Source organism: Topomyia yanbarensis, chromosome 2 (assembly GCF_030247195.1).
Source record: "Topomyia yanbarensis strain Yona2022 chromosome 2, ASM3024719v1, whole genome shotgun sequence".
Lineage (NCBI taxonomy): Eukaryota > Metazoa > Arthropoda > Insecta > Diptera > Culicidae > Topomyia > Topomyia yanbarensis.
Genome location: NC_080671.1, coordinates 147,643,312 through 147,656,763, shown reverse-complemented (window position 1 = coordinate 147,656,763; position 13,452 = coordinate 147,643,312). Strand labels below are relative to the sequence as shown.

At 40.8% G+C, this 13,452-nt stretch overlaps 2 protein-coding genes across 2 annotated transcripts in view; both read left to right on the top strand.

The window, feature by feature from the left end:
* Positions 1-13,452, top strand: part of LOC131681668 (cyclic nucleotide-gated cation channel subunit A) — a 651,507-nt gene that overhangs the window by 355,522 nt on the left and 282,533 nt on the right. The gene's annotated exons all lie outside the window — the stretch shown is intronic.
* Positions 4,979-6,132, top strand: LOC131681671 (transmembrane protease serine 3-like). The gene is made up of 4 exons (XM_058962620.1): positions 4,979-5,134; positions 5,193-5,340; positions 5,394-5,763; positions 5,827-6,132. Exons 1-4 carry the CDS (start codon positions 5,086-5,088, stop codon positions 6,130-6,132), a joined length of 873 nt encoding a protein of 290 aa, XP_058818603.1. The 5' UTR covers positions 4,979-5,085.

The window sequence follows — 13,452 nt, the reverse complement described above, 5'->3', positions numbered from 1 at the left end:
CTAATATAGAAGCTTGTTGAAACGTTAACCGATCCTTCAGAGAAGCCGTCCAACTTGACATACATCCCTTTCCAGCCACCCTCGCAAAGAGTGACCGAACTCAAATGACATTTTATGTGTCCAAACGGTTTGCAGTATATTTTTTTCCTGGACAGGAAAATAATAAATTTTTAAAAGTAATTTTAAACGCTCATGGGGGGGGGGGGCTTTGAACCCCCGAATCCCGATTTTTTTCTATTTCGTGCCAGGCCCCCAGAAAAAATTCGGGATATCGTTTCCTGAAAAAATTCACCGCCGATGACCGTCAGTATCCGTGCAGAAGTGTGGTATGCAGATGGAAGACGGAACGTGGCGCAGCCGAATGAACTATGAGTTGCATCAGCTGCAGAAAGAACCATCCATCACGCATACCGCAAAAATAGGACGTTTGCGGTGGGCTGGACACGTCGTAAGAATGTCGGACGACGACCCGGTGAAGATGATTCTTGAGGGCAAACCTACAAGAACAAGAAGACTGGGCGCATATCGAGCACGGTATATCGACCAGATAGAGGACGACCTGCGGACCCTTCGAAGACAGCGAGGCTAGCGACAAGCAGCAATGGACCGAGTGGAGTGGAGACGGCTTCTGCATACAGCAAGAGGCAACAAGACTTTAGTCTGAACGGTAAGGTAAGTAAGACCATAAGTATCCGGAGAAATACTGCCGCTGTGGAACTCTCAGCATCAGCTCACAGATAAATAGGAACGAGTAGCGCCAGGAAGTATACATCGTATCTCAAGAGAAGACGATATTTGAAGCAGACCTGAACAGGTCAGTTTTACTGTGAACAAGCGGCAATTGCATCCGCACAGCTACCGGAGGAGTGGAAGCAAGGGGTTATTTGCCCCATCTATAAGAAGGGCGACAGGCTGGAATGTGAGAACTATAGAGCCATCCTGAATGCCGCCTACAAAGTGTTATCCCAGGTTATCTCCCGACGCCTATCACCTATTACAAATGAGTTCGTGGGGAGTTATCAGGCCAGTTTTGTCAACGGGCGCTCGACAACTGACCCGATCTTCACCGTGTGGCAAATCTTCCAGAAATGCCGTGAATACCAGGTCCCAACGCACCACCTGTTCGTCGATTTCAAGGCGGCATACGATAGCATCAACAGCACAGAGCTATGGAAAATTATTAACGAACGCTCTCTTCTCTGGGGACCTCACAAGACTAATTAAAGCGATGGAGGGTTTGCAAAATTGTGTGAGGATATCGGGTGAACTCTCAAGTCCATTCGGATCCTGCCGGGGACTAAGACAAGGTGATGGTCTCTCGTGCCTGTTGTTTACCATTGAACTAGAAGGTGTTAGGCGGAGAGTCGAGTTTAACAACCGAAGCACGAATTTTACACGATCCAGCCAATTTGTATGCTTTGCGGATGACATGGACCGAGTGAAACGAGAAGCAGCAAAAGTTGGATTGGTGGTGAACGCGTCTAAAACAAAGTACATGCTGATAGGAGGGACCGAACGGGAAAGATCCCGCCTAGGAAGCAGTGTTACGATCGACGGGGATGTATTCGAGGTAGTGAAGGAATTCATATACCTCGGATCTCTTCTAACGGCTGATAATAATAACAGTCGAGAAAGCCGAAGACGCATCATCAATGGAAGTCGCGCCTAATATGGGCTCCAAAAGAAATCGCGATCAAAGAAAATTCAACCACGCACTAAATGTACCATGTACAGAACTCTGATGAGACCGGCGGTCCTCTACGGGCACGAAACCTGGACCATACTCAAGGAGGACCTGCAAGCACTCGGAGTCTTCGAGCGCCGTGTGCTTCGGACTATCTTTGGCGGCGTACAGGAGAACGGTGTGTGGAGGCGAAGGATGAACCACGAGCTCGCCAGGCTCTACGGCGAATTAAGTATCCAGAAGGTGGCCAAAGCCGGAAGGATACGATGGGCAGAGCACGTTGCGAGAATGCCGGATAACAACCCTGCTAAAATTGTATTCTGTCCCGCAGGTACAAGACGACGAGGAGTACAGCGGCCTAGGTGGGCTGATCAGGTGCAGCAAGATCTAGAAGGTATCGGACGCAACCGTGGGTGGAAAGAGGCAGTCGCAAACCGAGTGTGATGTTGCGGTGTCTGTAGAAGATTCCTTCGCGATAACATACATTTCTTCAATTTGTTCAACTGAAAGGATTGGTACACAAGACTTTCCCATCTAACCCTCGGAAAAAATCCATCCTTTGAGCATCTTCTGCGCACGGACCTGAGCTGAGTTATTCGTTTCGCGGAACAACAGCACACCGCCGAATGCGGCAATGTTAAATATAGCATTCCCCTATACATTGAAAATGACACTGTAGAAGTTCGCGTCCATGATTTGGCATCGCGTACCCCTAACAGCGTGATAAAATGATACTCGCAAAAACTCGGAGAAGTAGACACCATACATGTTGGAATTTTTTCCCAGGTATTCCTACCGATGTTCATGTGGTGAGAATATGTGTGACCAAGCCAATTCACTCATACATAACCATCACAGTGTTATCACACGATGATGTTCCCAATCATCAGACTACACTGGTCACGCACCCGGGGTGGATTCCTACGTGCCAGTTCTGCACGAAGAAGCTACATCTCGGAAAATCCTTTGCGGAACTGCTGGGGAAATTCAACCAACCTACTAAAACCAGTACATAACCATCCTACGCTACACCACAAACAACTGCAAAACCAACATCTCCGGATAAAGCAGCCAGTAACAAATATCCATTCAGCAACGATTGCGTCTAATGTCTTTAAGCCAATAACCAGCAACAACAACAATAAAGGCGAATGCCGAAGAAGACTGACACATAAAAGCGCCCTTTAAGAGTAAGTCAACTAGAAATAGAACAACCGTAGCACAGATGAGGACATCGACGAGTACGATAAGGTGAAAGAAGGTAGACCAAATAACCCCCAAAATGCAGCGAACAACGCAGCTAATGCTTCTTCGCCAAGGAAAAGAATCTCAACACACACAGCAGCAACCTGCGTCAACAAGATACATACTACAAATAAAAAATAAATAAATAATATAGCAAAAAGGACGCTATTCTTTATTTTTACATATGTATTGTAAAACATTAAAAGAGGTCCGGCTCAGTTAAGCTAACGCGTTGAGCCGTGTCAAATAAATAGAGAACTTATCAGTAAAAAATGTAATTTTGTTTTATTACGACATTTTCATTAATTACTCGCGTTTTTCCATCAAGAACAATATGTTTTAAAAAATGCACATGAAATTACCTATAACATCTCTTTTGTCATCAAACCTCCATTTGAAAGCTACCTGAAAACATTAGAAATTTGTTTCAACTATACAGTTTAATTATCAGACCCTATATAGGGTGACCATATCAGACGAGTAAAAAACCAGGACAGTCGTAAGGGGACCCCGCCCTTCCCGCCGATTATAAAAAAAATTGGCGACACTACCTTGCAGATTTATTCCTGGTTTTCGGTAATGAATAAAAATCGAGTTCAATTTGTGCATATAGACCAACCGGGACTTTATTTCGAGTGCTTACCGAACACTACTTCAGATTTACCCACATGCGGATCTTTCTATACCAATCAACGAAAACTGGCTGCAGGAGTTGGAGAAATATTCAATTGAGCGAATCAGACGAATTATCTAGAGATAATTCGTGAAGGATCGTCGTGAAGTCTTCAGCACTAAAAGTACATCATTAAAGTACAGCAGAAACATCAACAGTATCAGTTGCCTTCCATGAGATATTGGTGTTGGTGTTGAAGTAAATGTGAAGTAGGATGGAAACAATGACAAAAAATATTATTGATTAAAAATATTTGCATTTTAGCGATTGTTATATTGCGGTTCGATTTATCAAAGGCGGCAGATTGGTTGTTCTCGACATTCCATACTCTTTATTATGTAGGATATTGAAGGATGTTTGTAACAGAAGGTAAGTTGCTGTCAAACGTCTAGATATGAAACCATGTTGATCATCACCAAAAAATCGAAACAGCTCTCAATGAAGTTATACTAGTTATATTTTTTATTTCGATTATAGAAATTTTAACCTTGGGGTCATTCGCCTCTTTTCGGGTTAGAGATCTCTTTAGAAAAATCTCTAACACTATGTGCGGGACTGGGAATCGAACCCAGGTGAGCTGCGTACACGATAGTTATTGACGTCTCGCTTAATTTCATTTTTACGGATTAGAAATCTGCTCGCGGATTTCTAGCAATCCTTCAGATGGAAATATGTCACTGGCAAGAGATGCTAATACGATAGGAATAAGCGGAGTCACCCAAACGTCATGCGACTTTTTAAAAGTTGTGGAGGAAATCCACCGTGTCGAGGATTGAAAGACGATTTAAACCAAGAAAAAGTTCAGCTATTAATCGTTTCATCAGCAACAATAGCGCCAAGATTTTGGTCTACGTCCAGAACCGGGTCGATTTGTTCACGTTGAGATCAGAATGAATCAAACGAAGAATTAGTTTTGCCTTGGAAGAGCAAAACCAGGACAAATCAAGAATTTCCCTCGAAATCCCAGGACACCAGGACAGCCTATCAAAAACCAGGACATGTCCTGGGAAACCAGGACGTCTGGACACCCTATAATTGATCCATATATTATTTTCTTTTAGCTTTCAATTAGTTCCAAATGCCTTGATATCAAAAAGAAAGTTACAGGCAATTGAAAAACCTATTGTTCTTAAAATGATGCATCTGGGTGTAGTATTATACAGTTTTTCATTTATGGTACTGCATTACACTATTTTGTCGCCAAATTTACAAAATATCAACCCTATACCAATAACAACCAAACAGAGGATTCAAGTGTTCAATATGCTAATCAAATGTCCCAATCAAGGCTTAGTCGGTGTGATTCGCGCGAACACAACAAACTCAAGCAACACGCATATCGAGCTCCGCGTTGCAAGTTTAGTTTAACTGCTAAATCGAACCATCCAAGTTCAACGGCACGTTTGGAGAAAGAGGACATACATCGTTCATTGGCTTCGATCGTTTCAATAAGCAATCGTCAGTGAGTGCACTTTCTTGAACAATGAACGATTATATTTGCTTCGGGTTGCTACTTGTGAGTTTTGTTAGTGGTAAGTTGTGTTGTGAAACAGGATGTACATAATATGTTTTAGAAACTGTTCTTCTAAGTCTCATTTCAAGTGTCACAAGCGCAATCAATTAGTTCAATAAACTCCTGGATTCCATTCGTAGTAAGTTTAGAAAACGAAGGTGGCCAGTTCTGTTCCGGGGCTGTCGTCGGGACGCTGTGGATCATCACCGAAGCCAGTTGCATATGGTGAATTGAAAGTAAAAATGAACCATGAATAAGTAAACATAGACTACTTCCAGGCAACAACATCCATCTGAATTTTCAATAGGTATTCCATCTCAAAGCAACGAGTCGATCGGCGGTTACCATGAGAAAGTGAAAGAATCCTACATTCATCCAAAGTACGGCCCATCTGCTCCTTTGGAATCCAATATTGCACTTCTAAAACTCAGAAGGCCTATAGTTTCGGATAACAGTATTGTTTCAATTGAGATTGTAAAGGATCAACCGTATGGAGAAGAGATACGGAAATGTTTGTTAGTTGACTGGTTTAAACTTCGAAATCCTGAAGCACAAGTGCAATACCTAGAGTTAAGATACTCGGATGATTGCGCAAATAATTCAACTCTTGGCCTTTGTGTATCCAAACACGGAAAGAGTCTATGTGAGGTAATGTTTCCTAATGTATAATTCAATTGATGGGCTTTATAGACTAACAGGGTGCTAACGCAGTTTCACAGCGGAAGTCCACTGATCTGTCAAAAAGAAAACATTTTTGAGCTGGCGGCGATTCTAGCAAGGAAGGAGCAATGTTCTAATGCAAATTCGTGGAAGGCGTTTCTGGATGTAACACTACAAGTCGATTGGATCAATGGCGTCATGTCTGGAAATATTGATCACATTCTCGCAACAACGAAAAAGGAAAACTATTCGATGAGACTTTCCCAGTTCAATTGGATGATTGTGGCGATCTCGTTTTTCATTTTAAGTGCCACCATATTTATAAAAGTTCTGAAATCTGGTTTTAAAATGCGTTAATTTGATCATTTGTTTTTAACTTCAAAATATAATTAATGAACGTTGTCTGTTTTGTCGGATTCTTAAAACTGACAGTAATACTAAACTTCAACAGTTTTATTGACATTCCGACTACCATTTTTCTACTCGTCAGATCAGGTCTAGGTAATAGAAACTCAATTTGTTCATCATGCGTGTTGGCATAGTAAATACCAGTAATCAGAACCACTGTGAGGGGAAGGGGAGGGTGTGTTTCCCCCCGGGCCCTGAGTTGTAGAGGCGGTTGTAGATTTTGTATCTTTTCTGGATTTCTATTTCTACTCATTTCATTCCATCGTGGCTGTTAAGTGAGTCACAAAAGAATCCATTAGAAAGAAGAAAACTCAGCAACCTTCTTTTAGAAGACACAATTGGTCAAATAGGATTTGTGAAACAAATTCTGAATAAATCCACAAATCAAGAAAGAACATGAAAATCCACGAAGAAAACGATCGTAATCATTTGAAAATTTTATTTAAATACGAGAACCCGGATGTTTTTGTCATCTCTAACGCACTTTCTCTTGTTTCATATTTGTTTTTTTTTGTTTCTTTTTCCAATTCATCCAGGTTTTGTATATTCTCTCTATTTGCTTCATTCAATCTTATTTTTCTTTTTTTGCATATTTTGCCCCATTTTTTCCTGTTTTATTTTTACCATTTTTACTACTTTTTCAAAATTTGTCCCATTTTTGTATTTGGCCCATGGTAATTGTCTAGTTTAGAGACTTTAGTGATAGAGGTCCCATTTTAATGCGGATTTTTCCAAAACGGTGTATTTTAACCGAATCCGAGAGCGGAAATGTGAAATAATTAAACCAAATTTGGTAAACTGAAAAAATAATTTGTGCTTAATAATTCTCATAACAGTGACAGTGATTTAACCAATGAGCTTATGCTGGGAGCTAGTGTGATGCGGCTTGGCCGCATATTCGAGGCCAATATCCGTTGGACGAGGCATTGATTAGCCCGTAGTTGGAATTGCAAGCGAACCTGTGATCCTCTCGTTTTCCCGGTATACTCAAACATAGGGGCTATAGCTACCGCTCAGTCGGCTTTTAACTAGCTATAGCCCCTCTGTTTGAGTAAACCGGGAAAACGAGAGGGTCACTAGTTCGCTTGCAATTTCAACTACGGGCTAATCAATGCCTCGTCCAACGGATATTGGCCTCGGATATGCGGCCAAGCCGCATCACACTAGCTCCCAGCATAAGCTCATTGGTTAAATCACTGTCACTGTTATGAGAATTATTAAGCACAACTGATTTTTTCAGTTTACCAAATTTGGGTTAATTATTTTACATTTCCGCTCTCGGATTCGGTTAAAATACGCCGTTTTGGAAAAAATCCGCATTAAAATTGGACCTCTATCACTAAAGTCTCTAAACTAGACAATTACCTGGCCCATTTTTTAATTCGTTTGATTTTTCAATGTTTCTTCCATTTTTTCATTTTCTATATCGTTTTATTCGTTTTTGTTTGTTTAAATGATTTCATTAAATATATTCAATTTATTTAACTAAACTTTTCTTTTCTATTATTTCTTTGTATTTTGTTCATATCTTCAAATAATCGTATTTTAGTATTTCTCTATCCATTCGTTTTTGAGCTCTCGGTCGAGACACAAGTGCTTTGTTTCCAGTCCGGGCAGTGCATAGCGAATTTTTTCAAATCGGTTGAAAATTCTCAAAGTTATAGTAATTTTTGTGAAAAAAGTCAAATCCGCGATTTTTTCACTTTTAATTTACACGGGTGAAATGACACGAATTCCTGGTCCCCCAGCGCGCCCAAGCGCCTTAGACTTGCCCCTCTGCTCAGCATTGCTGCAGTTAAATTGCACGTGGAAGGTAATCCCTGATCCCCACGGCAACGGCCATCTGCAAATCTCAGTCTCAATCAATAACGGCTCAAGGTCACTGATATTAATCAATATTTCATATGACCTCACACGAAATTTCGATTGGAAGAGCTATGCTGCCGCGATATCCGACAACATCGAATCTATTCTTCCGGAAGTGGAGTACAGCTTTTTAGCTGGCTTGATTCTCGACAGCGCGAATCAAGCTCAGACTAAGCCAGTACCCGGTGCGAACATACAAAAACGTTCTTCTGATCCGTGGTGAGACAAAGAGTGCTCAGACGTGTGCGCGTAGAAGGCCGCCGCGTATGAGACCTTCCGGGACGACGGGTTACCTGCTAGTTATCGACAATACGCGACATTAGAAACGTGAAAGAAGAGTTTGATGAAAGCCAAGAAACGTAGTTACTGGCACAAAACATCTACCGCGCCGTGTCCCCTCACGATAACGCGAACGAAACACCTTTTTCGATGGTGGAATTCTCACTTGCTTTCTTATCATGCAACAATAAAGTTCCAAGGCCAGACAGAATCAAATTCAACTTGTTGAAGAGTCTGACAGACTCTGCCAAGAGACGCTTGTTGAACTTATTTAAAATTTTCTTGAAGCTAACATTATCCCACGCGATTGGAGACAAGTGAAGGTCATCGTCATCCAAAAACCAGCCTCCGACCACAATTCGTATCGACCGATTGTAATGCTGTTCTGTATCAGGAAGTTGCTCGAGAAAATGATCTTATCCCGCCTCGACAATTGGGTCGAAGCAAATGGCTTACTGTCAGATACACAATTTGGCTTTCGCAAAGGTAAATGGACGAACGATTGTCTTGCGTTGCTCTCAACCGAAATTCAAATGGCCTATACTAGCAAAGAGCAGGTGGCATCAGTGTTCCTAGACATTAAGGGGGCTTTTGATTTAGTTTCTATCAACATTCAGACAAGCTGAATCAGCATGGTCTTTCAGCCACTTCAAACAACTTTTTACTAAACTTGTTGTCAGAAAAGCACATGCATTTTTCGCATGGTGACTTATCGACATCACTGGATCATATCTAAGTCCTCTGTTATACAATTTCTATGGGAATATGCACGTCTCAGTCTTCCAATACCATCACTAGCTAGCGTAACTTCATGCAACCGAATAGCTAGTGTAGTTTCGTTTCCACAGCACCATAGTGCAACATCGAAGGTGCCAATTTGTTTTTATTCTCAAAGCGAGAACGAGTGTACGGAGGAAATAATGAAAAAAAGAAACTGAATTCACATGCATGCTTTGCCGAAGACTAATTTTATTTTCGTTTTCGCTGGTGGCACCGAATCCAACGGTGCTTCCGTTATATTCGTTCTATTTTATCAAATAAAAAGGACAATTCATTGCTCTAGTATTGATATAGCGCTATTGTTTGCCACTAGAATTGGCTGCGTTTTTGCACGTCCAAAATTATTAACGAATATTAATAGCGCTGTTTATGGGAATTATTCAATTACTTCAAAGTAACAAGAGATTTATTATAGATCTTTTCTGGAAAGATATGTACCTTGTCAACCTGATTTATAACACAATAATTGCATGCAATCTTATTTCATTCTGATCGGGAAGGAATGATAAGAAAGTCACATTTTGAGATGGAATGAAAATAAAATCCCATGTCATCAAAATACTTATTCAAAAGTGCTATTCCTTAACGAATTGATCGGAATGGATTCGAATCATAACACATACCGGTTGAACACACTAACTATATGTGCGACACGAGAAAGCAAACTCCTTAAACTGTATTTCTCGATTGATGAACGAATTTTTGTTCGTTTTAGAATTTTTTGTTTGTTTTTTTGTTACACAAAACACAGTGATATATTTATACGTATACTAGAACTTTCTAACACATGGGCACTGTCACGGATATTAATGGCTTTTGAATAATTAATACGCTATCAATGGCATATTAAAGAAATAACAAACTATTGTTGATACTATCGTAATCCAAATTGGAATTAGTATGTCAACAAAACGTCCCATATCTGCTATTACGACCAGTGGCGGATACAAAAAAAAAATCGGGAGGGGTCTGAAATTTCGATTTTAAAATGAACGTTGCAAAATGCTTACTACGTAGTAATCTTTTTTATTCCATATAAGTTTTGTTGGTCAAATTTGGTTAGGAATGATTTTGAGCTTGAAACTAATATAAATTTGAAACTAATTTAAATTTCTCAACAAGTAAACAAAATTTCGTGGGGGGTCCGGACCCCCAGTACCATCCCCCTGGATCCGCCCCTGATTCCGACGATTGTAATTAATTTTACAACTTATTACCATCGTCACTTCCTGTGTCGCAGCACTCGATCGGCTGGAATCATTATCGGCACTTATCGTTTACCTAATGCTTACTGTAGCTGTTTGCGATTCACCGATGTACATACATACATAGGGGAATCATGGGTAAAACCGACACTGTGGGTAAAACCGACACCCCACAACTTTCCCTAGTAATCAAATTTTTGTTCATTTCATAATAATACTTTATTATTAGCACGATTATGTAGAGCATTTGAACACAAATTGGATTTACGTTAGTACGTCAAATGTCATAAAAATAAACAAAACATGCGACGGTAGCGTTTATACTCTACTGGATGTAAAATTTTGTTTAAATCACCATTTTTCTGTATCTATTATTATCGGCCTTTCTTATGATTAACTGGGTGTATTGAAGACGAGTTTGAGGTATTCAATATTTTTTATTGCTTTTAAGAAAAAAATGTTCGCTGTTGGGGTAAAACCAACACCCTTTTGTTAGGGTAAAACCGACACGCTGTTAACATGGTTGTAATTATTTGCGATTCATTACAAAAGGCTGTGATCTTTAGTGACACTTCAATTACACTATTACCACACTGTAGTAATGGTAAAGATACACTGAAATACTTTTATTGTGTTTATTTCTTATGAGTCTCATTAAAAATTAAAAATCTTGAATTTTTTCTTATCATATTCTATTGAAGCTTTTGCTATTTCTGCAAAAAGCTCATTAAACCGAATTTCTAGTGTTCTCGTGGTTTCTCTTAGATGAACTTTATCACAGTGATGATAATGATCTTTTTTTATTCAAATCGTTTATTTGATAAGGCACGTTGCGTTAGCTTAAAGGTGCCAACTTTGTTTTGTTTTACATTTTAAATTGCTTAAAACTGGGGGATTACATATTGATTTTTTTTAAATGAAACTAATGCGATTTTATAGCTATCTTATATATCTACACAAGGGGATAATATTATTTTCGTAAGATTAGGGGGGTCATTTAGTTTTTGTGGCAATATGGTTTGACATTTTTATCAGTGAGATTATTAGAGCAAATAATGTTTAACTAAGGGGGACAATTTTTTACGACTATCTTAAAAGTAGGAATAACTAGAGGGCATGATTGAATTTTGTAAAGATTCGTAATTATAGTTATTTTTGTGGGTAGTAGAGTTGGGCATTTTCAACGAGATTATATAATATAATAGTTAAAACTAGAAGAGACAAGAAGAGCTAAATGCTTCGTGAAGATATTGGGGGGGGGGGGGGGGGTGGTGTAGGGGTGTTACTTCTGGGTATAAGAGTCAGGAGAGGGAGGGTAGACAAAGATGGCAGGGAGAGAAAATTATTTCAGTTTCAGGCATCGTGAGATCAACGGATGGATCACAAACTCGGGTGGCCTTCATCAGGGGAATCATGTACTGGGACGCCGGGTGGTCCTTCTCAAGATGGCATGGGTTTTTCCAGACGATTTCGTAGTACGGCTCAGATGTGGATCGGCTTCATTTCGAGTTAAGCGTGTTATGTTCGTGCTGTAGGTCCCGTGTTTGTTGGCTCATTCGATACAGATGCTTTGATACAGGTGGAAGAGGGTTCTGAGAATGATAAGGAAAATAAGAAGGGGCGGTTAGACTTGTATATTGATGGTTTTCACAAAGGTGTATATAAGGGACATATAGAGGACATCGCGGCTTGCCAGCACATCTCGAACCGGGACGTTGGTTGGTCTTCCTCGGGCCCGCAGGGTATCCATTAGTCGAGACCTGGCAGAACTGTACTCGGTGCACGCCCAGACAATGTGCTCGATGTCGTGATAGCCGTCGCCACAAGCGCAGATACCACTATCCACGAGCCCAATACGCCGGAGATGTGCATCCAGCGTGTAATGGTTTGCCATGAGTCGGGACATCACACGAATGAAGTCACGACCCACATCCATCCCCTTGAACCAAGGTTTCGTCGATACCTTAGGGATTATCGAATGTAGCCACCTTCCCAGCTCCCCACTGCTCCACGAAGTTTGCCAACTTTCGAGGGTTCTCTGATGAGTAATACTGAAAAATTCACTGAAGCAAATTGGTCTTTCGTAAACGTCTCCTTCTAAGGCACCCACCTTAGCTAAGGAGTCTGCCTTCTCATTGCCCGGAATGGAGCAATGAGAAGGGACCCATACCAAGGTAATCTGGAAAGAATTGTCAGATAAAGCACTCAGTAGCTCCCGTATTTTCTCAAAAAATACTCATCGTATGGGTCGACTGCATGCACCCTAAGGCGATACGCAAACAACGATACTGAATTCTTTCGAGTTTGATGAAATGTATGTTCGCGGCGGAGCGAAAGCAGAAGCATCCGTATTTCATTACCGACAGTATCGTTGTTTGATACAACCTAATTAGGTCTCCTGGGTGGGCACCCCACCATGTTCCGGTTATTGTACGAAGAAAGTTAATCCTTTGCTGGCATTTCTGTTTCAGATACCGAATATGGCATCCCCAAGTACCTTTCGAGTCGAACCAGACCCCTAGATATTTTACTGTGAAGACCTGAGCTATAGTTTGACCCATTAATAGAAGCTGTAGTTGTGCTGGTTCACGCTTCCTTGAAAATACAACTAGCTCAGTTTTCTCCGTGGAGAATTCGATACCCAGCTTAATAGCCCAAGCAGACAAATTGTCCAAGGTATTCTGTAATGGTCCTTGTAGATCGACAGCTTTGGGTCCCGTAACAGACACCACGCCATCGTCTGCAAGTTGTCTTAACGTGCAGGAATTGTCAAGACATTCATCAATGTCGTTGACGTACAAATTGTATAACAGGGGGCTTAGACATGAGCCCTGGGGAAGGCCCATGTAGCTAAATCGTGATGTCGATAAGTCACCATGCGAAAAATGCATGTGCTTTTCCGACAACAAGTTTAGTAAAAAGTTGTTTAAAGTCGCTGAAAGACCATGCTGGTGCAGCTTCTCTGAAAGAATGTTGATCGAAACTGAATCAAAAGCCCCCTTAATATCTAGGAACACTGATGCCATCTGCTCTTTGCTAGCATAGGCCATTTGAATTTCAGTTGAGAGCAACGCAAGACAATCGTTCGTCCCTTTGCCTTTGCGAAAGCCAAATTGTGTATCTGACAGTAAGCCATTTG